Here is a 23018-nt window from a genome sequence, read left to right as displayed (position 1 = left end):
TGACAAAATCTAAAGTACATCCTTAACCCTACCTCCAGAGAACTTCTGCAGTCTTTGGAGATTTCCAAGACCCCCTCCTTTCTTATAGAGATCTACAATTTTATCTGCTAGCTTGGAGATTCGCACACCTCCTGAGATCTTTTGTAACTCAAGTTTTCATTACTGCACAGTAAGTAGGATTTGAGTATAGTCCAAGAACTGGTTTTGAGCTTTATTTTGACACTATAATAGCCCATTTCACAAAGAACGCGTTCCGTAGCTCTTTGAGCTTTGCCCAATCAGAAACAGCTACATATCTATGGGTTTTTGATTAGCCAGCAGTAAACGCAGTGCAATGCGCTTCCCTGTTCCCTTGAGGTGAATGGTACGATATGTTCCCGCACTGCACCTGGTGTCTGCAGTCCGCAACAATCAGCAAATGGTTGTTTACCTCTCTAGAAACAGGATCTGAAGCGAGATAGGAGCACAGCGACGCACTCCTGCGAAGATTGCAACATTTGCCTGCATTACATCCTTATTCACAGCAGTAGGTAAATTGAGAGGTTCACTTGGTGTTTTATATTAGAGGGAAGACATCTGCTGTTTTTATGAAAAGAAGCAAGAGGGGGATATAAAAACCAAATTGTACTCTTTCATCCGGCAGCTGCATCTAATTTGTATATTTTATATATACATATTAATTTAGCATGAAATCTATCCACGCGGAGGATGGAGCAATGCATAAAAGCAGAAGATCAATAAAAACAATCACCATTGCATGCAAAAATAAATAACAAATGTAATAAAAAACAATGTTGAAAACGACTCCATAATAATTGCTTTGTCTGTAAAGATCTGACATGCCTTGCAAAAATTGTAAAGTGCTGGTAGACATTGGCTGTTAGTTCCAACTGTGTTATTGTGTTACCTTCGTCTTACTACAGTGCACAGTCGCTGGATGAGGTTAACACGATATTTTTGTGAGGGTTTATGCAAGCTTGTCAAAAGGTAGGCAGCTTGTTAGAAGTTAGTGCGAGGTCGTCTGGTCAAAGCATGGGGCCCTATTAGGATGGCGTCGGACCTGCGTCCGTCCGCCACCCCAGAGTAGGAGGGACCGTCCGCAGGGGCAGCGGCGGTCCCTCCGTGCAAATTAGGATGTGACCGCCACCCTGGCGGTCACATCCTGTATGTTTAACATTGCGGTGGGTGTGCTGCTTGAAGCAGCACCCGCCGCAATGGTAAAAATGCATGCTTCGCATTTGCATGCACAAAGTGGCAGGCACCACGCGGTGCCTGCTGCTTTGTGCATGCAAATGCAGGGGGGTACCATAGGTACCCCCCATGTGCACCCCCCACCCCCGTCACCCTGGGGGCCCGCAACGGGCCCCCAAAGAAATCACCGTATGCCTTTCCACGGTGGAGAAGCCGCAGCGGAAAGGCATCTGTTTACCCCCATCCTAATATGGCTGGCGGTGTCTGTTAGACACCGCCTCCATATTAGAGCTTTTCTGCCACGGTCGCCTTACGACCGCGGCGGAAAAGCGGCGGACGGTCTTCCTGACCACCCAGCCATCCTAATCTGGCGGGGGTCTTTGAAGGCTCCGCAGCGGTTTTTCCGCATCCTCCAGGCCGGCGAACACTTCCGCCGGCCCGGAGGATGCGGAAAAACCGCAATCCTAATGACCCCTTTAATGCAGGGCCTTCTAGATGCTTCTTCCATTTTGGCCAGGTGCAATAGGCAAAACCTGTTTCTAAGTATTAAAAAAAAAATGTACCCAAAGGACACAGAAAAATTTGCATTCTACACCATTTAGTGGGCTTGGTACATAAACTATACTTACATTAATGAAGACTGCAGTCTTGCTTGAAATTAAAAATCTATGTTGCTAAAGGAGATTGTGGCCATGGAAAACGCAGGGTCTGGGACATAATGACCTCTCATGCTCCCCTTTTTTTGTTGATGGGCTGCGTTCTTGAATTATGACATTTAGGAATAGGTGGTATTGGCAAGTGTGGCTGGCACAGTCAGATTTCTTAGTGGTGTGTAAGTGAGTATAGGAGGGAGGTGTATTTGATCCTGGTAAGAAAGTGGAAGAGAGTCAATGGTCTCATTGAAATGAGCCATTTTTCTATACATTTCCTAGACGAGGCTCCTTTAGGGTGTGCTCTCAGGTGAAGAATGAAGGTGTTTAGTGCACTTTTAAGGCATTTCTTCCAATATTCTTGGTCTGGAACTTGGATTGGGTGATTGCCTTGGACTTAACTGAACAGAGCATATGGCTAGAAGAGTAATGAGTTTCTGCAGGGGTGCTGTGTGGTTATATCGTGTAGAAGCAATGAATGCCACGTTTGTGCCTTCTGAAGTATGTTTTTTCCTTGAGATGTTTTTGGGTCAGCGGTAGTAGAGGGTCTGCAATTTTGCATTATTTTAGAAAGACATAATTTGAACAATGAAGAAGAATGCATCAGAAAAATGATGAGCTGCAAGTTCTGTTTCAGTTTATGCAGCTAACCACAGCTAAGCTCTCTTGTTGCTACACTGTTGTTAAAACAAAATAAGACCAGACAAAGTGCCAGGCCAACGAATTGGCCACATTTTTTTTGGGGGGGGAGGGGTAAGTTAAATTATCTTACATCAGCAAAAAAACAGATCAGCTGAACAATTTCTGTGATAAGCATTCATTTTCTAGTAACACCTCCTAGTAGTGTGACCTCTTGGCAACCAACCAATATATAGAGAGCCCCACCTCCTCACTCGTTTACTGGATCCCAATCCCCCAACACATCCTCACTCCCCTCTTCTCTTCTGAAAATCTTTTCCTATCTAGCCTTTCCTTTAGGCAGCCATTGCTAGTTTCATACTTGCAAATAACATATATATATATACACACTTCCACATAATGTTTTTTCATGTGGATGCTCTTGGATGATAAACCAAATAGTTGCTTGGCTGAATTGTCTTTTCTGGTTTGTAGCTCATCCCCCTTCATAAGCACCTTCGACTTTCACCTCACAGATTTCACACAACTTTTCCAGTGAGTTCTTTGGAATCACAAACAGATTGTGAGCTCAAATGCCCTCTCTGAGAAGCCTTTTCTTCTTACAACCTCCCACCATGAGGCTAGATTCCAAATTGCAACAGAAATTATCCCTACCCCCGGGCAAATTATTGTCCATGGTGGCTTGGCTTTTTCTATTTAAAATATTATTTTTTCCTCCTTCACCTCCTTCCTACCTCTGCTTACCTCATGCCTGCAGTCAAGATAGTTGATAGTTGACACCCCAAGCCTTCTGTCAATTAGTATCAGGCTCTTCCAGATCTGAATTCTAATATCATGTAACCCTTTTTCTTTTTGCTCTAGGGCAATGGGGAATTTGCAGCAATCCCTTGTGTGCTTTGAGAAACGACTCGTTGTGGCCCATGAATTGGGAGAGGCGTCCGTCAAAGCCCAGGCTTACGGAGAGCTGGGAAACCTACACAGCTTGTTGGGGAACTTTGAACAAGCCATTTCTTGTCTTGAACGTCAGCTGAACATTGCCAGGGAAATGAAGGACCAGCTCCTTGAGAGCGATGCCGCGTGTGGCCTGGGAGGAGTGTACCAGCAGATGGGCGAGTATGACACTGCACTCCAGTACCATCAGCTGGACCTTCAGATAGCCGAGGAAACCAACAACCCTACGTGTCAGGGCCGAGCCTACGGAAACCTTGGACTAACCTATGAGTCTCTGGGTACCTACGAAAGAGCTGTGGTGTATCAGGAGCAGCACCTCAGCATTGCAGCTCAAACCAATGACTTAGTAGCCAAAACAGTAGCCTACAGTAGCTTGGGAAGAACGCACCATGCCTTGCAGAACTATTCGCAAGCTGTCATGTACCTGCAGGAAGGTGAGTGAGCTTTGGCATTTGCAGAAGGCTTTAAAATCCTTTCCTCTGTGAAAGGTTTGTGTGTATGATATACATTTTATTGAATATGCTATATTGTGAAAAACAAGAATTCTAAAGGTTGATATTTTAACATTAATTTTAATTGTGCTTTCTGTAAAACATGGACACCGCTATATACAGTAATTGGGTTTGACACTAATATTTAAGAACTAGTGATTTACACATATTACTTGAAATTCCATCTTTGTACCTACAATGAAGTTAAACATTATTATATGTACTGAAACCCTGCTATCACGTACTGAGATGCTCCCGAGCAGCACTGTAAATGCATATGCTTTAATAATAATTGGATTTCATCATAGCCTTTCTAAAACACCATATGCCCATTTAAACCTATTTAACAATGTGAATCCTAAGCATCATTTTAAGTTAGACTTAGCTGACTACATATCCTGAATGTATTTTGATTTTTTTTTTAAATCACACAAAAATGAATTCAAAAATCTTTTTTTTTTTTATTTGTTATAAATGCATTTTTATTAGAGTTCAGACTTGAGACTACGGAATCACGGAATGCTTTACTGACACAAATAACACATGTATTAATCACAAAGCACCTTAACAGGTGTTTTTAAATGAGAATTCCTATAGCATGATGCTACAGCAGATTGGATATGGACGATGAAACTATGTAGAGTCAGTAGAAATGTGACAAATTGAATGTAATTATTTATATAAATGTCCAAATTAATTAAATAATAACAATACACAAGGTCTTCAAGAGAGGAGGCATTTTCAGTGACTGGCCAAATCATATATATATATATATGTTACCTACTGGCGGTTGCCAGTAGGTAGTTATAGTTAGGACCTAGTTTCCATAGGAAATCCACAACATTCTATTTGGAATAACGTTGGCGTTGGTGGACGAATCTTCGTGAAATTCTCCAATAAAATGGCCTGCTCCTCTCCACTCCTTCTCTGTAAGTTTGGGGGTGATTCGTCAAGTGGGGGTTGAGAAAAAGGGGGTTCCCAAAACGTGTTTTCCCCATGCAATTTTCCATAGGACCTTTTGCTAGGGCTACAGCCCGAACGGCTGAACAGAATTACACCACATTTGGCAAAAAGGTAGAGTTTGGTTCGCAGATCACACTTTTTGTTAAATGGTTTAAATCCGTTCAGTAGTTCCTGAGAAAATCAAAAGTAAAATCATAGATATATCTATAGACAAAGTACCGTACGCGTACGGTAAGCATATTGTAAAATGTACATTTACGAGCACGAGCTGCATGCTGATTGGCTGTCAACTGTCTGTCAACACTCTAAACCAGGAAGTGTTGGCAGCCATCTTGTGCCTCGGTAGAACCGAGGCATAAGAAAGCAGTGAAACAAACGTGCAGAACATGCATAGGGGGCAGGGTAGAAACACCCTGACCCCCTAGGCCTGCTCAGGGGGTCAGGGTACCCTGCCGATTCCCCCCAAAAATTAAGGTACCACTCTGCAAATGTGCCCCCTGGCGCGTCTGCAGAGGGGGCAATCATTCCCCTTGAATACTGGGGGTCCCTGGGGGCCAGGTAGCCCACCAAGAACCTCCAGTATGCACCTGGGGGCTGCCTTGCAGAGAGGTGTAAAGAGGCCATGCCCCTTTTTACACCTCTCTGCAACACTGCCCCCTGGCGCATACAGGAGGTTCCTGGTGGGCTAGTTGGCCTCCAGGGACCCCCAGTATTCAAGGAGAATTAGATCCCCCCTCTGCAAACGCGCCAGGGGGCTGCCTTGCAGAGACGTGTAAAGAGGCCACGCCCCTTTTTACACCTCTCTGCAAGGCAGCCCCCTGGCGCATACTGGAGGTTCCTGACCTTTTAGGCCTGCTCAAGGGGTCCCACAAGGACCCCCAAGGCTAAAAGAAATATATATATATATATTTTTTTTAAATCCCGGTGTACGCATACCCTGCCGATGCCAAAAAAAACATTACGGCACCACTCTGCAAACGCGCCCCCTACAGCGTTTGCAGAGGGGGAAATAATTCCCCTTTAATACTGGGGTCCATGGGGGCCAAGGAGCCCACCAGGAACCTCCAGTATGCGCTAGGGGGCTGCCTTGCAGAGACGTGTAAAGAGGCCGCGCCCCTTTTTACACCCCTCTGCAACGCAGCCCCCTGGCGGCTACTGGAAGTTCCTGGTGGGCTAGTTGGCCCCCAGGGACCCCCAGCATTCAAGGGGAATTAGTTTCCCCACTGCAAACGCGCCAGGGGGCTGACTTGCAGAGACATGTAAAGAGGCTACGCCCCTTTTTACACCTCTCTGCAACGCAGTCCCCTGGCGCATACTGGAGGTTCCTGGTGGGCTAGTTGGCCCCCAGGGACCCCCAGTATTCAAGGGGAATTAGTTCCCCCTCTGCAAACATGCCAGGGGGCTGCCTTGCAGAGAAGTGTAAAGAGGCCATGCCCTTTTTAACACCTCTCTGCAACGCAGCCCCCTGGCTCATACTGGAGGTTCCTGGTGGGCTAGTTGGCCCCCAAGGATCCCCAGTATTCAAGGGGAATTAGTTCTCCCTCTGCAAACGCGCCAGGGGGCTGCCTTGCAGAGACATATAAAGAGGCCCTCCCCTTTTTACACCTCTCTGCAATGCAGCCCCCTGGCGTGTTTGCAGGGGGGAACTAATTCCCCTTGCATACTGGTGGTCCCTAGGGGCAAATAGCCCACCAGGAACCTCCAGTATGTGCAAGGGGGCTGCGTTGCAGAGAGGTGTAATGAGGCCCGCCCCTTTTTACACCTCTCTGCAAGGCAGGCCCCTGGCACGTTTGCAGAGGGGGAAATAATTCCCCTTGAATACTGGGGGTCCTTGGGGGTCAAGTAGCTCACCAGGAACCTCCAGTATGCGCTAGGTGGCTGTCTTGCAGAGACGTGTAAAGAGGCCATGCCCCTTTTTACACCTCTCTGCAACGCAGCCCCCTGGCGAATTCTGGAGGTTCCTGGGGGCTTTTTGGTCCCCAGGGACCCCCAGTATGCAAGGGGACTTAATCCCCCAACTTAGAACATGCTTTGGGGTGCATGTGCACAGTGGTGAAGGTAGGGGGTGGGGCTTGAGGAAATATATGTGCAAACATACCCTGTGGTGCGTTTTAAGTTGGGGAATTGATTCCTCTTCAATCCAGAGGTCCCCGAGGGGCCACCTAGCCCAACAGGTACCTCAAGTAAGCGCCACGGAGCTGCGTTGTAGAGTGTTGTAAAAAGGGTGCGTGGCTTCTGAACACCTCTCTGCAACGCAGCTCCCTGGCGCATACTGGAGGTACCTGGTGGGCTAGTTGGCCCACAGGGGACATCAGGATTGAAGAGGAATTAATTCCCCAACTTAAAACGCGCCACAGGGCGTGTTTGCACACATGTCACCTCAGGCCCCGCCCCCTTCTCTCACTATTGAGCAAAATATTCCTCTCAAATCAGCCGAACTACGAATTCCGATTTACTCACCTGTTATCACGAGAGACCTCAGTGCTGCATCTTTCAGCCCACTACTGACCCTGAAAAGTAATTCTAACCGTACTTACAGTAACTTCAATTTCCTTCTATTGGCTAACATTGACTGGTTTCACTTGGAAATTCTTCTAAGGGTGGAGTTTTGGAACTTTAAAAAATTCCTTTTAAAATCAGCCGAACTACGAATTTCGATTTACTCACCTGTTATCAGGAGAGACCTCAGTGCTGCATCTTTCAGCCCACTACTGATCCTGAAAAGTAATTCTAACCATACTTACAGTAACTTGCATTTCCTTCCATAGGCTAACATTGACTGGTTTCACTTGGAAATTCTTCTAAGTGTGGAGTTTTGGAGCTTTAAAAAAATCCTCTAAAATCAGCCGAACTACGAATTCCGATTTACTCACCTGTTATCAGGAGAGACCTCAGTGCTGCATCTTTCAGCCGAGTACTGATCCTGAAAAGTAATTTTAACCATACTTACCAGTAACTTGAATTTCCTTCCAAGGGATATCATTGCCTGCCATATAAAATATATATAAATTAAAAAATATATAAAATAAAAATAAAAAAATATTACAATTTCAATGTTTTTAAAAACATTTTTTTTCATTTTTCAATTTATATTAAAAATATGTAATGTAATTTAAAAAAATAAAATATCTAAAAATAAATACTTTAAAACAATGTAGTAAATCAGTATAAGAAAAAAATATAACAATTAATACATTTAAAAATTATCATTTACAAAACCTTTGAAATTCACTGAAAAACCATCGGTTTCAGCCACGTTATAGTTAGGAATTAGCATTTAAAAAACCTTAGAAATTCACTGAATAAACCATAGGTTTCACACATGTTTTAGTTAGCTGGACATTTCACTCATACAATCCATTGAAATTCCCTTGTTATAGTTAGTTCAGCTAACTATAACTCGTGCGCCCGCAATGCACTGCTGATGACGTCAAATATTACATCACTCATGACATGGTCAGTGACATCACTCATGACATCACTGATGACATCTCAAATAACATCACTGATGACATCACGGATGACATCATCCTTGTGAAAGAGTGGCAGACCTCCTCTCACCGTAATATAGCCTTTGATACACACATTCAAAAATAGAAACTAAAATTTTCAAAAAAATGGTGATACCAATACCAGTTACAACAACCTATTCAGTAATTCCAACATCTACATACACATCCACTCATTCACCAACAGTTCTAAATAGTCACTCATACATGTACTCACTCATCATATGTACTCATACACCTATACATCCTAAAGCAATAATCGTCCCGAGCACAATGCAGCAAGTATCAATTTATAAGAGAAAAGGAAATCAAATCAGATTCTCTTCATTTTATAAGTTCATTGAATCAGTTCCTTTTATTTGTTCTCCTTTTCTCTCCATAAACGTGAAATTTCCAACAAATAGTTAATCTTCATATAATGTTAATTTGAATCATGCTAAGTGTAGCCAGAAGGACAAAGCCGACACGTGTTTCGTCACGGGAAACAATCACCCATTGACTTCTTCAGGGCATGAAGAAAGGTCCTCAAGAAGTCATACTTCACATTCCAGGTATGACCTGTCTATGGTACGGTACTATATCATACTAAATAGCGTCATAATCTCTTCAAGCGCTCATCATTTCGTCCATCATTAAATTGAATCGATATCTTCAAAGGTCGTCGCGGTTCAAATAAAGAAGAAATATAAAGAAGAAATATATACATTTATGGGAAGGTACACCCGTCGTCATAAGCTGAGCCTCAAAATCAGTAAGGCTTACTGATTTTGAGGCTCAGCTTATGACGATTGTTTCCCGCGACGAAACACGTGTCGGCTTTGTCCTTCTGGCTACACTTTGCATTATTCAAATGAACATTAAATGAAGATTAACTATTTGTTGGAAATTCACGTTTATGGAGAGAAAAGAAGAAACATAAAAGAAACTGATTCAATGAACTTATAAAATGAAAAGAATCTGATTTGAGTTCCTTTTCTCTTATAAACTTGCTGCATTGTGCTCGGGGACGATTATTGCTTTAATTTGTAATCCTTGTGTTTACACAGAGGAGTGATTGGGGACGTAAGTGGCCAATTTCCCGCTGTTCCTTTGAGCAATTTATTGTGGAACTTACTGTTAAAATTGTTTTTTGCGCAAGGTTAACCTAGCCACATTCTGTATGCTACACCTATACATCCTGTTACACACAATACTCATCCATAGAGTTAATCACACATATACTCACACATGCAAATAAACTATCAAACGTCCATTTACTTGCATATACAGCTATACACACACCACTACACTTACTTCTACAGGAACTTACACATACTTACTCTCTTAAACAATCACTTATATAAACACATACTTATTTATACAGGAACTCTTCCAATCTCTCACTCTCACATATACTCACTTATATACATCAATACTCATATATAATAGTTTAAAACATATGTAGTTACTCATAAAGACACTATTGACACAATCACTAACACACCCATACACACACTAATCCACCCATACAGTCCTGCACACATGCTGTCTTCAAAACACATACAAACAATGAGTCAGTCATTCATGCATCTATGCGCTTAGTAATCCCCCCCACCAAACCATACAGACACTCATAATGATACTCAAAAAACAACTTATAGCCCATATAGACACTCATGTAGCTACTCACCAACCCATGCAGCCACTTATACACAAAGTGTAACACTGATACAGATATGTACATATTTAAACATTACTCGCTAATACGTGTATTCACTAAGATACTCTTAATAAGTCAGTTATGCAATCAATTTTACAAAAAAATTCAATTTAGACACTTATTTACCCATTTATTCTTCCATCGACCTTTAGATATACATATATAAAAAATATTTATTTTTTAGAAAGACACACATTTACTGGATGATGTCATCAGTGATGTCATTTGAGATGTCATGAGTGATGTCATGAGTGATGTCACTGACCATGTCTTGAGTGATGTAATATGTGACGTCATCAGCAGTGCATTGCGGGTGCGCAAGTTATAGTTAGCTGAACTAACTATAACAGGGGAATTTCAATGGTTTTGTATGAGTGAAATGTCCAGCTAACTATAACATGTGTGAAACCTATGTTTTTTTTCACTGAATATAGATCTATATCTATATCTATATATATATTCACTGAAAAAACCATAGGTTATAGACCATATATAGTTAGGAATTCGCATTTACAAAACCTTATTTTACTCACACAAAACCATTGAAATTCCATATATAGTTAGTTGCACTAACTATATATCGCGCACCCGCAATCCACTGCTGATGATGTCACATATTACATCATTCATGACATGGTCAGTGACATCACTGATGACATCACTGATGACATCTCAAATGACATCACTGATGACATCTCAAATGACATCACTGATGACATCACTGATGACATCTCATTTGAAATTACTGATCACATCACTGATGATATCATTCATGTGATAATACGATGAACCTCTTCAGACTCTAATATAACCTTAGATACAATCAGTGTAAACAGACACTCACAGACTGTCACTCATCCATGGAGTTACTCACACACCTAGTCAGTCATGCAAAGAATCAATCACACCTCCATTTCCTCAACTATACAGTTATACAAACTTTACTTATTCAAACATATACTAACACATATTTACTCTCTTATACAATCCCTGATACAAGTTCACAATGATCCATACAGCCACTCACACATTCACTGGCTCTTATGCACAGTTATTTATATATGTCAACTCTCACATGTACTGTGTTTTACATATGTACTTACTTTGACATGTAGCACTGAGATATCCATTCACTCACCAATACACTCATGCACACAGTCAACCGCCCATACAGCTGTTTCCACATGCACTTTTGAAACCATACATCTAGTGAATCAACTGCTCACACATCTATGCACAGAGTCATACACCTCCCAGCCACCCACACACACACTCAGTCTCCCATACAAATACTTGGGCAACCAATCAATAACCCATATAGTTACTCATATAGCTACTTATCAACACATGCAACAGTTTACAGAACAACAGACATAATGATGCACAAATTAAGACAGTTTAGTCACTAACCCATGCACTCAGTGAGACACATTTAATCACTCACTCATACAGTCAGTCATGCACCTACTAAATCCTTCATCCAGACACTTATACATCCACTCATTCTTCAATATGTAAGACATATTTTAACTTTACAGAAACATACAGTCACTGGATGTTGTCATCAGTGATGTCATCAGTGATGTCATTTGAGATGTCATCAGTGATGTCATCAGTGATGTCACTGACCATGTCATGAATGATGTAATATGTGACATCATCAGCAGTGGATTGCGGGTGCGCGATATATAGTTAGTGCAACTAACTATATATGGAATTTCAATGGTTTTGTGTGAGTAAAATAAGGTTTTGTAAATGCGAATTCCTAACTATATATGGTCTATAACCTATGGTTTTTTCAGTGAATTTTCAAGGTTTTGTAAATGCTAATTCCTAACTATATATGGTCTATAACCTATGGTTTTTTCAGTGAATTTTCAAGGTTTTGTAAATGCTAATTCCTAACTATATATGGTCTATAGCCTATGGTTTTTTCAGTGAATATATATATATACATACATATATAAACATATATCATCTGTATATCTATATAAATACAAACATAAATGCATGCATACATATACTTATATGCATACAGATGCATGTTATTTACATGAAAGTTGAAAAAACACTAATAAAAGCAAAGCTAAAAAGCCACCTCATTACAAACAGAATGGCTTTAACTTAAACGAGGGCGAGATCTATTGCATTTTCAATGCTTGTTTACTTTGGTTCCATCAAGAAGGCATTCAGATGTGTCACACATTTGCCATAAATTCTGAATGTTAGCATTCTAGTTGCACATTAGATCACTGTAGTAAAGCTACTGCTCACCAGGGACGTCTGCTGCTGGTATTCAAAGTGCATGTTTCAGTCTGCATGTCAGAATTTTTTTAATGAAATAGAAGAGGATTTGAGAAGTCACTCAAAATGATCCCTAATTTTTCTTTCTGAAGCACTAATCATACTTTCTATGGCAAAATTAACCCCCTCATGTTGTTCCTTTTTAAATTGAGTGTTTTCAGACTTACCACTTCATTCCAATCAAGATGGCTTCTGGTGTGCCATACTTTTGTCATAAGTAAGACTGTTAGCGCTCTAGTTGTTCTTTAGAACACTCTGGGACATTCTGTCATTGGGCTATACTTGGGGTACATCTGGGTGATATTTGGGCTACATTTAGGCTCTTTTGTCTCTGGTGGCCATCTTGGGAGACTGTATGTCAGAATTTTTTTATGAAATTGAAGAGGGTTTGAGAAGTCACTCAAAATGTGCCCTAATTTTTCTTTCTGCAGCACTAATCATAATTCATATGGCAAAATATACCCCCTCATTTTGTTCCTTTTTAAATTAAATGTTTTAAGAGTTACCACTTTATTCCAACCAAGATGGCTTCAGGTGTGCCATACCTTTGTAATAAGTAGGACTGTTAGCGCTCTAGTTGTTCTTTAGAACACTCTGGGACATTCTGTCATTGGGCTATACTTGGGCTACATCTGGGTGATATTTGGGCTACATTTGGGATCTTTTGTCTCTGGTGGCCATTTTGGGAGACTGCATGTCAGAATTTTTTAATGAAATAGAAGAGGATTTGAAAAGTCACTCAAAATGTGTCCTAATTTTTCTTTCTGCAGCACTAATAATACCTTCTATTGCATAATATACCCCCTCATTTTGTTCCTTTTTAAATTAAATGTTTTAAGAGTTACCACTTTATTCCCATCACGATGGCTCCAGGTGTGCTATACCTTTGTAATAAGTAGGACTGTTAGCGCTCTAGTTGTTCTTTAGAACACTCTGGGACATTCTGTCATTGGGCTATACTTGGGCTACATCTGGGTGATATTTGGGCTACATTTGGGCTCTTTTGTCTCTGGTGGCCATTTTGGGAGACTGCATGTCAGAATGTTTTAATGAAATAGAAAAGGATTTGAGAAGTCACTCAAAATGTGCCCTAATTTTTCATTCTGCAGCACTAATCATACTTTCTATGGCAAAATATACCCCCTCATGTTGTTTCTTTTTAAATTAAATGTTTTAAGAGTTACCACTTTATTCCAATCAGATGGCTTCAGGTGTGCCATACCTTTGTAATAAGTAGGACTGTTAGCGCTCTAGTTGTTCTTTAGAACACTCTGGGACATTCTGTCATTGGGCTATACTTGGGCTACATCTGGGTGATATTTGGGCTACATTTGGGCTCTTTTGTCTCTGGTAGCCATTTTGGGAGACTGCATGTCAGAATGTTTTAATGAAATAGAAAAGGATTTGAGAAGTCACTCAAAATGTGCCCTAATTTTTCATTCTGCAGCACTAATCATACTTTCTATGGCAAAATATACCCCCTCATGTTGTTTCTTTTTAAATTAAATGTTTTAAGAGTTACCACTTTATTCCAATCAAGATGGCTTCAGGTGTGCCATACCTTTGTAATAGGTAGGACGGTTAGCGCTCTAGTTGTTCTTTAGAACACTCTAGGAGGCTGCAGTAGAACACAAAGGAATCAACTGACAGTCTCTGTCCTTGTTGGATGTACATGTTTTACTGAGAATGTCAGACTTCATTTTCACATGACTGAGAAAGATAATGTGAATTTACAGAAAATATGCTTTCAGTTTAGCTTATAGATCCCCTTCCAAACCACTGTGGGAAAATCAAGAGATATTAGTTTTCTTTCAAACAATATTCATGATATCACAGCAGAAGGTTTTTTCACATGGTAAAATCACCTTAGAACCCACCACAATTCCTAAAAAGAGTATGGTACCATCAACAAATGATTTATAATGTAACTAAAGTCCTAAAACCCTCTATTAACTACAATGCTTTTTAATGAGGTGCTATCATGTATATTGGTCCCAAGATGGCTGCCAACACTTCTTGGATGAAGTGCTGACAGCCAATCAGATCAGATGTGTGGTTAGGCTCCGCCCAGATATATATCTTTTTTTGAACCTAAATTACTCAAAATCCACTGGAGCACATATATTGAGACCTAGCAAAGGCACATCGGGCTAACAGTCCCTACAATTTTGCCAGGTTTCGTGCAAATCCATTCAGCCGTTCGAGCTAAAAGTGAGGCCAACCGCCCTATGGAAATTAACATGGGAAAAACGTGTTTTGGGACCCCCCTTTTTTCTCGGCCTCCCCTTGATGAAACTCCCCCACATTGTCAGGGGCTGCTCAGAAACAAAATGTTCCATTTTCCTGAAAATTTCAGCCAATTCCGTCCACAAACGCCAAAGTTATTAGACATAGAATTTTCAAAAATCCCATAGAGAAAAAATCCTAACTATATATACCTACTGGCGACCGCCAGTAGGTAATAGAGAGAGATATAGATAGATATAGATATATTCACAGTTCACAGCATTAGGTAGCTTTTTGTCAGGTGCTGCACACATACGCCATGTGTGCATTGTTAATCAGTTCCCGTGTTTTTAATTTGTGCCTCGCATGCTAGGGAAAATCCAGTCTTTTGTATGGACGTATAATGTGTCATTTAGCAGTCATGTAGCAGTCTCGGTACACGTCTGTGGGTAAACACAAAAGGCCGCTGCAGGTTCATCTGCTAGGTTTCTGGATTTAAACTGTGATGCGGGCAGGGTTTAAAGAGATGCCTACTCTAAGCTTGTAATTCTCCTCGATCAGTGATAATTAGATCATGCCAGCCATTTGGTGACTTAATAGCTCTTATTAAAAAATACAAAAGGAAAATACATAGGGAGATTTTTGGCCCTTAACAAACAAAAAAGGACAGAAAGCTGAAAGAATTCAATGCAGCCACAACATAACGACAATTGTTGCGAACATGGCTTCGTGCTTGGGTCCCTTGCCAAACTTTCATTTAGTCTATTCATGAGCTGGGGCTTTGCGCCACTTGTGCACCTGGAAGTATTGTGGAGCCTTTTCCTTTGGTGCATAAATTATATGTTAAATACACATGTTGGGATATACAGAATTACCCAGTAAAACTGCACATCCTATTAAAATGGTATCAAGCCAATTTTGGTGCATTAGTTTGTAGTGAAGAGATGTCGCGCCTTGCAGTTATAAAGTCGTGCAATTCAATAGCCGGCAAAGACCAGCATGCCTGTGTGCTCGACCCTTCCTTCTGCCTAGGCTGAAAGGGCCGATCAGGAAACAAGCAAACTGGTCTTAATGTGCTAACGCGTAAAGCATTAGCACATTTAGGTGAGACACCTTGGAGAGAGCCAGCAAGCACAGACAGAGAGAGGGCTATAGTTGTAAATTATATACATACAATGCAATGGGGTGTACAAAATTCCAAGGAACTCAGGTAATGAAGTCAACCAAAAACAATTTTCCCCTCGGAATCACTTATAGAAGTATTATATTTTCCTTCCTCAAATGCGTGCTAAATGCTAATAAAACAGATTCATCCATTTGGACTCTGTTTATCTTTTCAAAGGTAGGTGCACCATGTGACAGCGCAGTTGTTCCATGAAACCGCCTCCCACTGCCCCTTCGCCCAACACGAAATTATTTTTTCCATTTTTACTTACAGTTTCAGATAGCTACAGCGATGTCCCAAAGCTATTGCCAGTAGTTTTGTATTTTTTTTATTAGATACAGCTTCAGAGGAGAATTTCTCTCATGCCACATTCTATTTTCTATATATATTCTTCCAATTTCTATGTAGTGCTCTTGCTGCAGTGTATGGAGTGCATTCATTTCAGCACATGCAAGACACTATTTGGTGACTATAAAAGCCATCTTGAAAAGAACCCTTCTCCATACAAAAACAATACATTATAACAAGATGCGTTGTTGAAGTTTTATCAATCTTAGTATGTATATGCTCTGAAATATGTGTGAGGTATTTTTAAAGAATCAATTTATGTGTTTTAGAAAAACTATAGCAAGTAAATAAATAATGTAAAAAAATAGTGCCTGACAAATATATAAAAAATACATATTTTTTGGACCGCAGTTTCTTTGACCAGCACCATAAGTAGGTTTTATGATGACCAAAACTGCCCACACACACTTTGCTGTTCCATTCTTTTCTTATTTTCCATATCAGTTGTGTTTAAACCCAAATGGCTGTCCAAAGTCTCATGAGCTGCTCTTTTTAGTCTATCTACAACTTATTTCCGTTTACAGGGCTATCCTTGCCTTCCAATCCTCCTGCCTACCCTTTTGTGTCCCCACACTATACCAGATATCTCCGTCCTCCAATAGAGCTTCTATTTTAACTGTACTTATTTTATCCCCATCCGTGTTCTTATCCCCTAGACTGTCTATTCCCTATTGTGCCTCTTGGGGCCTGAGCCTCTTCTCTGTCCCTCAAACCTATAATTGTGTCTTGTCAGCTGCTGGCATGCCATCCTCACCTGTGACTGAGTTGATACTTCTCTGCAATGGTGGTTTTATTTGTGGCTGCTGTTGGACCCCCATCAGGTATTTTATTTGTCCTCCACCCGGGCAGTGGGACTATGCTACTGTTAGTGTTGGGCTACAAGCTTCCAACCAGGTGAAAAGCTCTGTACAGATCACCTTTGTGAGCTGGATTTAGGCCATGACAAAAATGACAGCTTGGAATGTACTACTTGTTTTTTCTCTTGTCATGTGCCAGCCCACCGATGGAGCAAAGCAAGGGTACCCCAACATTGAGACTCCCCGAAATGTAGCTCAGTTGGTTCGCCCATGACTTACTGGATTGGAGACAGTGTTAAACCTCAATTTCATTAGGAAATGTGTCCCCGGCATTAAGTCACCTCCCAAAACATCAAAATCATTCAAATACAGTTCACTTAAATGATTGGATTGAATGAGCCGAATGAGTAACTGAGTTCTAGATCAATGAAAAGTGAAAGAATATTATTACAAAAATTTTAAACTCTGCAGTACTGAGTCAAGGTCATGAAAGCTGTCAGATTCAGAGTTATACAGACTATGCAAATGTCAGAAAATATTTTAAGCCCCAACGGGCAGAAAAGAAATGGGCATCCTCCCTAGTAGAACAGGAAAGAGTTCTGGCTCACCCTGATTTCTTCAGCAAATCAAAACAAAGAAAAAAAATAAACGTCATTACCTTAACACCTAAACACCATCTCATTTTCTTGAATAATTATCAGCACCCTCTATTCTAATGTCATCAGGGGATGTTTGAACAAAAAAACCAGTGCAATTATAACTGTCTTTGAATAGATCTAGTGAAGAAATTGTAGAAGGTTAATTGTGAGCAGAACAATAACTGCAATTGAAATAAACTAATAAGACCAGCTTGACTGTGTCTTGTGGAGCCAGTGGGAACAAGATGTGCGCGGGGAGGGGGAGGAGCGAAGAAGCACGAATAAGTGCCAGAGATGGCTTCCATCTTTTCAAGATGGAATTTTACACAGAAATGTGGCCTATCTAAAATGCCTTATTAAATCCACTTCTACACATCATAAAAACTCATTTCAAAAGCAATTGTATTAAATCAGTCTGCAGATGTGAAATCATGTGTGTAAGTGCATATTGCGCCTTATTAATAATGCACAAAAATATAAATCTAGAAAACACTTCTACACAGACATCAATCCCCAGTATTCTACTTTGATTTAATTTTTATGTAGTCTCAGGAAATGGCAAATTATTGCGTTTTGAGCAGAGGATTTGTTTCTCATGGAAAATTCTGACACACAATTCAGTTAAGGCTGTTGTAATGTCAACTGAATCATTATTTACATTCTGCATCACGTGAGTAGCCTAGGTTTTAAGTATTCTTAGGAAGTGTCTATCCTCTGGAGAACCACTGATATGTATAGGACCTTCATGGAGCAAGCATCACAGCCAGGGGTTGACTTTCTGTTATATCCCAGTCAGTATGGAATGTATTCATACATGCCCTTGAAAGCCTTTACGTTTGGTCTCATGGGTTACATACAGCATGATCGTTCTACAAGGCTCTCAGAGGGGTTATATGAATATGTACTTGAAGACAGATAAAAATGGAACCATAGACAAGAAAGAAAGCAGTAAAGATGCAGGGGCATTGGTTTTGTTCCCTTTTACTTTTGTAATATGGGAATATTTGCCTAGTGCCAATGGTATTTATTTACAAGAGTAGGCTATGTAATTTCAGCTTTACAATGAGCTTCTTTGTATTTTAGGGAAGTGCATCATCTACTTCTGTTTGTACAAGCTACCCAAACGAGTTGCTTAACCATTTGTGTGCAGCATAATATAGCAGTAGTGAGAAAGCTTTATTTTCTCTGTTTTTGGCTAAACGTTGGATATCTGACCATTGCTTTGTCCGTCATGACAGCTCTTTTCATAACAGGTTTTCTTCGAATTTTCTATTTTTCAATAAGTGTTCAGCAATCAACATTATACCTGGACTACGTCCAAACGACCTCAATCACAAGAACAATCATTGGCAAAACCAATACATCTGGTGCCGTATTATACATACTGTGCACTTTCCCTGTTCCCATGGCGAATCTTTCAAAAGGTGCACTAGGCGCCAAACGGGACAGCGTACCATATTATAAATAATGCAGTGCGCCCAAGGCAGCCGCTAAGTTGTGCCGCTCATGGGGCAGCGCATTCAAGAGAAATACGGATCAAAGCCACTCCATGTTTCACAGTGAAGGCGGCAACCTGCCTGCACTTCAAAGAGGGATTGAAGCAGGTGCAGTGAGTGACTGCACACACCAGCAAGGGGTTGTCTGGGGGGTCCATGGGACCTCCATTCTCCCCTCCAAAGGGCTGCTTTTTTTAGAGGTGCATTGAAAGAGCTTCATAAGGGAATGTCTGCTTCTGCACCTGTGTGCATAATACAGCGCTGGCACACAGGCAAAGGGATTCCCTCATTGCTTGGACCCTCGGGCACAATCTATAACCTCCCCTGGTATTAACATACTAAGGTATGCAAACACAGGCATACACAAATACTCTTTGCATGTGTTAGCATATTAAAGCCAGACCTATTGACTTTACCAAAGTTTACTCCTTCTGTAACACCTTTTTTCATTCCCACGTTTTACATTTTCTACCTCTGAAGTGAAGGTGGTTTGAAAAAGCAGAGAGAATGTCAACTACAAGAGCAGGATGTCCCTGGCAAATAAATGCACATCTAAGTTCCTCACCACTTTTACTGTTTTCCAGGTTCACTATGGATTTGTTAACATTTCTGGGCCTATTAGACTTTTTAATGCTTTACAGAACATTTCGTGATGTTAGCACTGGCAGTCTTTCCTTAATGTGAAGTGATTAGTAAAGCACAACCATAGAGCTATGGTTGTGGCAGAAAAGCTGGTGGGAGCACAGTGATACTAAACTTCAAGACACTTCCTTTCCCACCCCTCAACTCACTCTTAGTTTAGAACCTCCATCTTACATTGTGGTGTATCAGCAACACCCATTAGGAATATATGCCTAGATGTGATGTGGATTTTCTTTGTGTACATTTCTGAATGTATGTGTAATGTCTACTTTAAGAAGTTCAAGGCAGCTGACCTGAAAAGGGTAGTTAAAACAGGTTTCTGGAAACAAGAAGGGAGGGATGAAGTTGAATTAACATTGATATATTAATATGTGGTGAGCTAAGCAGCATTTTTAATTGTAAATGATACACTTATATACATTAGCAAAAACTGACTCATTTTATGGTTTTGCTCATTTGTATTCACAGGGACAAGCCATTTATTTATCAGTAGCTATTCTGTCTGCTTTCGTTGGAAGCTGATATGTCATAGGCCCTGTCAGACTCATCAGTCTGTGTTTAGTGTTACAAGACTCCTCCAAGCAGCTTGACAGTTCTTGGTGTTGAGCAGATATCACCCTCCGAGGGCAGGTGGCCCTTAGAGGTAGAGGAGCGTTCCACTGACCCAGAGAACACTTCCGCGTACCTTCCAGCGTGAACATTCTAAGCATACCTTAGATGCTTATGATGGCTGTCTGTTTTGTTCCCCAGCCTTGCCCTTGGCTGCAGAGGTAGCCCTTCTGACCCCTACTACAGCCGCGGCCTAGCCGGTAAGAGCGGTGGGGCCGGGTTGGGGGTTGGAGGGTTCGACAGACGACCATGAGGGAAAATGTAATAAATAAATAATTTTCCCTCGTCTGTCTGTCGAAATCCCCCCTCACACCCGACCCCACCGCTCTTACTTGCAAGGGCCGCGGCTGCTCTAGTAAGTGGGCTCCTTTGCCCATCCCCCCACTGGAAAGATTGTGCTACCAACTGGCACAACTTTTTGCCCAGTCTGATTTAACTTCCTGAGAGTAAGGTAAGATGTACAACAAAGATATTCTGTTAGACCGGATGAACTTTTTACGCTTACATTTGAAAAGGAGGTTGTCTACATTTTCTTATCCCTACATTTCTGTCAGCCAAGATAGACACATTGGAAGATGTTTTATTCAAATGTATCTGATCTATTGTAAACACAGTGGTTGAACATGTCTGCCCTCCGCTTCTTTTGAAATTTTTCCCCGGGCAATTGAAAATTCCAAGCTGGCCTTCGGGCCCTCTTCTCCAGCCAGCTTCAACCGAAACAATAAGCATGTCTGGCCACCGCAGACGCCAGAGTTTAGCCACTGACTGCAAGTGTTAGTGGATGGAATTCATGTTCCTTCATAGTTGGTTATTTGTAATCAATGGCATTGATAGGTCTGACATTGGACCAGTTCTTCTGAGAGCGTGCCTCTTTCTAGCATCAGATGCTGTACACTGCTCTTCTGTTTTAATATCAACTCATTGTGCCTGTTCTTTGTCTCACATTATAATGTAGGGCAGGTCAAATACAAGTTGGTATATATTTACAGAACGTGCGGAGGAAGTCTTGGACAAACTATGCCAATAAATGGCACTCCTAACTCACAACTGAAGATACTTCCATAGTTTTTATGTATATGATAATTTATATTCTATTTTGAGTTATTGATGTTGTAAAGCACTACACATCACCTTCATTCCCCAAAAGGATGCCATGACAATAGAGAACTTGCACTGATCAGACCACAACTCGGAATGGAATCTTGCATTGGTTCAATTCCCGACGCGGCAGGGTTGTGGACCAGGGTCAGCGGACTCGATAATTCTCGCCTCGGTGCCTACTCTAACCAGGGATCACACTCGGCAACTCTGGGCATTAGCTTGCCTCATCTCTACAATGGCCCCCCACATTCGCGGGGGATGCCTGGTTTCACCTTGGAGATACCCAGTAGGGACCATCTCACAGGGATAGCCAGGACGGGTTCCCCAGCGGTCTAGAGCGCCACAACGCCTCAGGGCAGCAGTGCGCTTTAGAAGAACACATACATTACAGCCTGAAAAGCCTTAAAACTGAGCTGAGTAAGGGCTGGTCACTCTTAGGGCGGTTTCAGGCAGGGTGTGGCAATGACGAAGAAGCAATGTAGGGGGATTTGTGTCTAGCTACACAGAGAACGAGGTGGGTTTCAGATTCTTTTTCCTCAATCTTCAGAAGGTTTTTTTCAATTAATTAGAAGAAGAGAGATAAGAAGGTTCAAGGGGCTAAACGTTGTTCTTGGCATGTTATTCCTACAATTTGTTTTAATATCGTCAGATAAGGAGGAATGGAGCTCCCAAGAAATTGATGAAAACATAATCGATCAGGTTTCAGTAGAAATTAACAATGAATGGAAGGACTGGTTAGGCCGTTCTTCATTCCATACGTCACTTCCCTGCTGTATATTACACCCTCCACCAGGTAAGTCATAGATTGTCCAAATAGTGCCTGCCATGGAAAACGTCTGTCACGCAGCTTACATGTAGTCTTTCCACAGTAATTTTATTATTTTTTATAAAGATTAGACTTGGTTTGCTTTCATATATAAATTATATTCTGACAGTCATCAAAGCCAGCTCAATCATTGTAACAAAAGAACAAAAGCATGAAAAGGAAAAACATACTGCTGCTATAAAAACAGCCCGTTTTCATTAATAACATAAATGTTCTCACATCAACACTTTTCACAGCGATTTTATTATAAAGCTGACGTTTTGTTGCTTGAAAATTGAGTGCAGCTGTAATGCCGTTAATAAGTGAGGTGGGAGGGACATTTTTCGCGGCTGTACTCAATGTTCTCTCAAAGTTACAAAACGTGGTCTGCGATTTCTCAAATGGTGTATAAATAAAAATATGCTTCCTACATAAAAAGAAACTAAAGTTCATTTAAATAAAACTCCCTCAGCTCAACATATAAGAGTAACTGATAATTTTGCAAAAATGCACTCTCCTTTTTTGACTTTCATTTTAATATACACTTTTAAGGAAAATAACATTTTGAGTCCAATTTAGAAAATACAATTTCACCTTACTACAGTGGGAAATGAAGTACAAATCGAACATTGATCAAATCATTTTTATAGGAACTATGGTTCTGCTTCTCAAATTGCAAGCACAGGAACCAGGAAGTATCTGCTAGATTCATCAAAGAGCCGTTTTGCGAGTCCTTAATAGCGATTATTAAGGATTCGCTATTAAGGACTTGCAAAACGGGATTCATGTAGGAA

The 23018-nt window shown here is 41.0% G+C and overlaps 1 protein-coding gene across 2 annotated transcripts in view; it reads left to right on the top strand.

Annotated features, from left to right (window-relative positions):
* The window catches only part of TTC28 (tetratricopeptide repeat domain 28), a 1842918-nt gene that overhangs the window by 1532959 nt on the left and 286941 nt on the right, over positions 1-23018 (top strand). For both annotated transcript variants that reach the window (XM_086943149.1, XM_086943150.1), the window contains one exon: positions 3342-3865. In XM_086943149.1, coding sequence (XP_086799275.1) covers positions 3342-3865 — 524 coding nt within the window. The remainder of the gene's footprint in view (positions 1-3341; positions 3866-23018) is intronic.

Source organism: Lissotriton vulgaris, chromosome 11, assembly GCF_964263255.1.
Source record: "Lissotriton vulgaris chromosome 11, aLisVul1.2, whole genome shotgun sequence".
NCBI classification, from domain to species: domain Eukaryota; kingdom Metazoa; phylum Chordata; class Amphibia; order Caudata; family Salamandridae; genus Lissotriton; species Lissotriton vulgaris.
The sequence above is the reverse complement of the archived record's forward strand: the minus strand, read 5'-3'. Positions and strand labels throughout refer to the sequence as shown.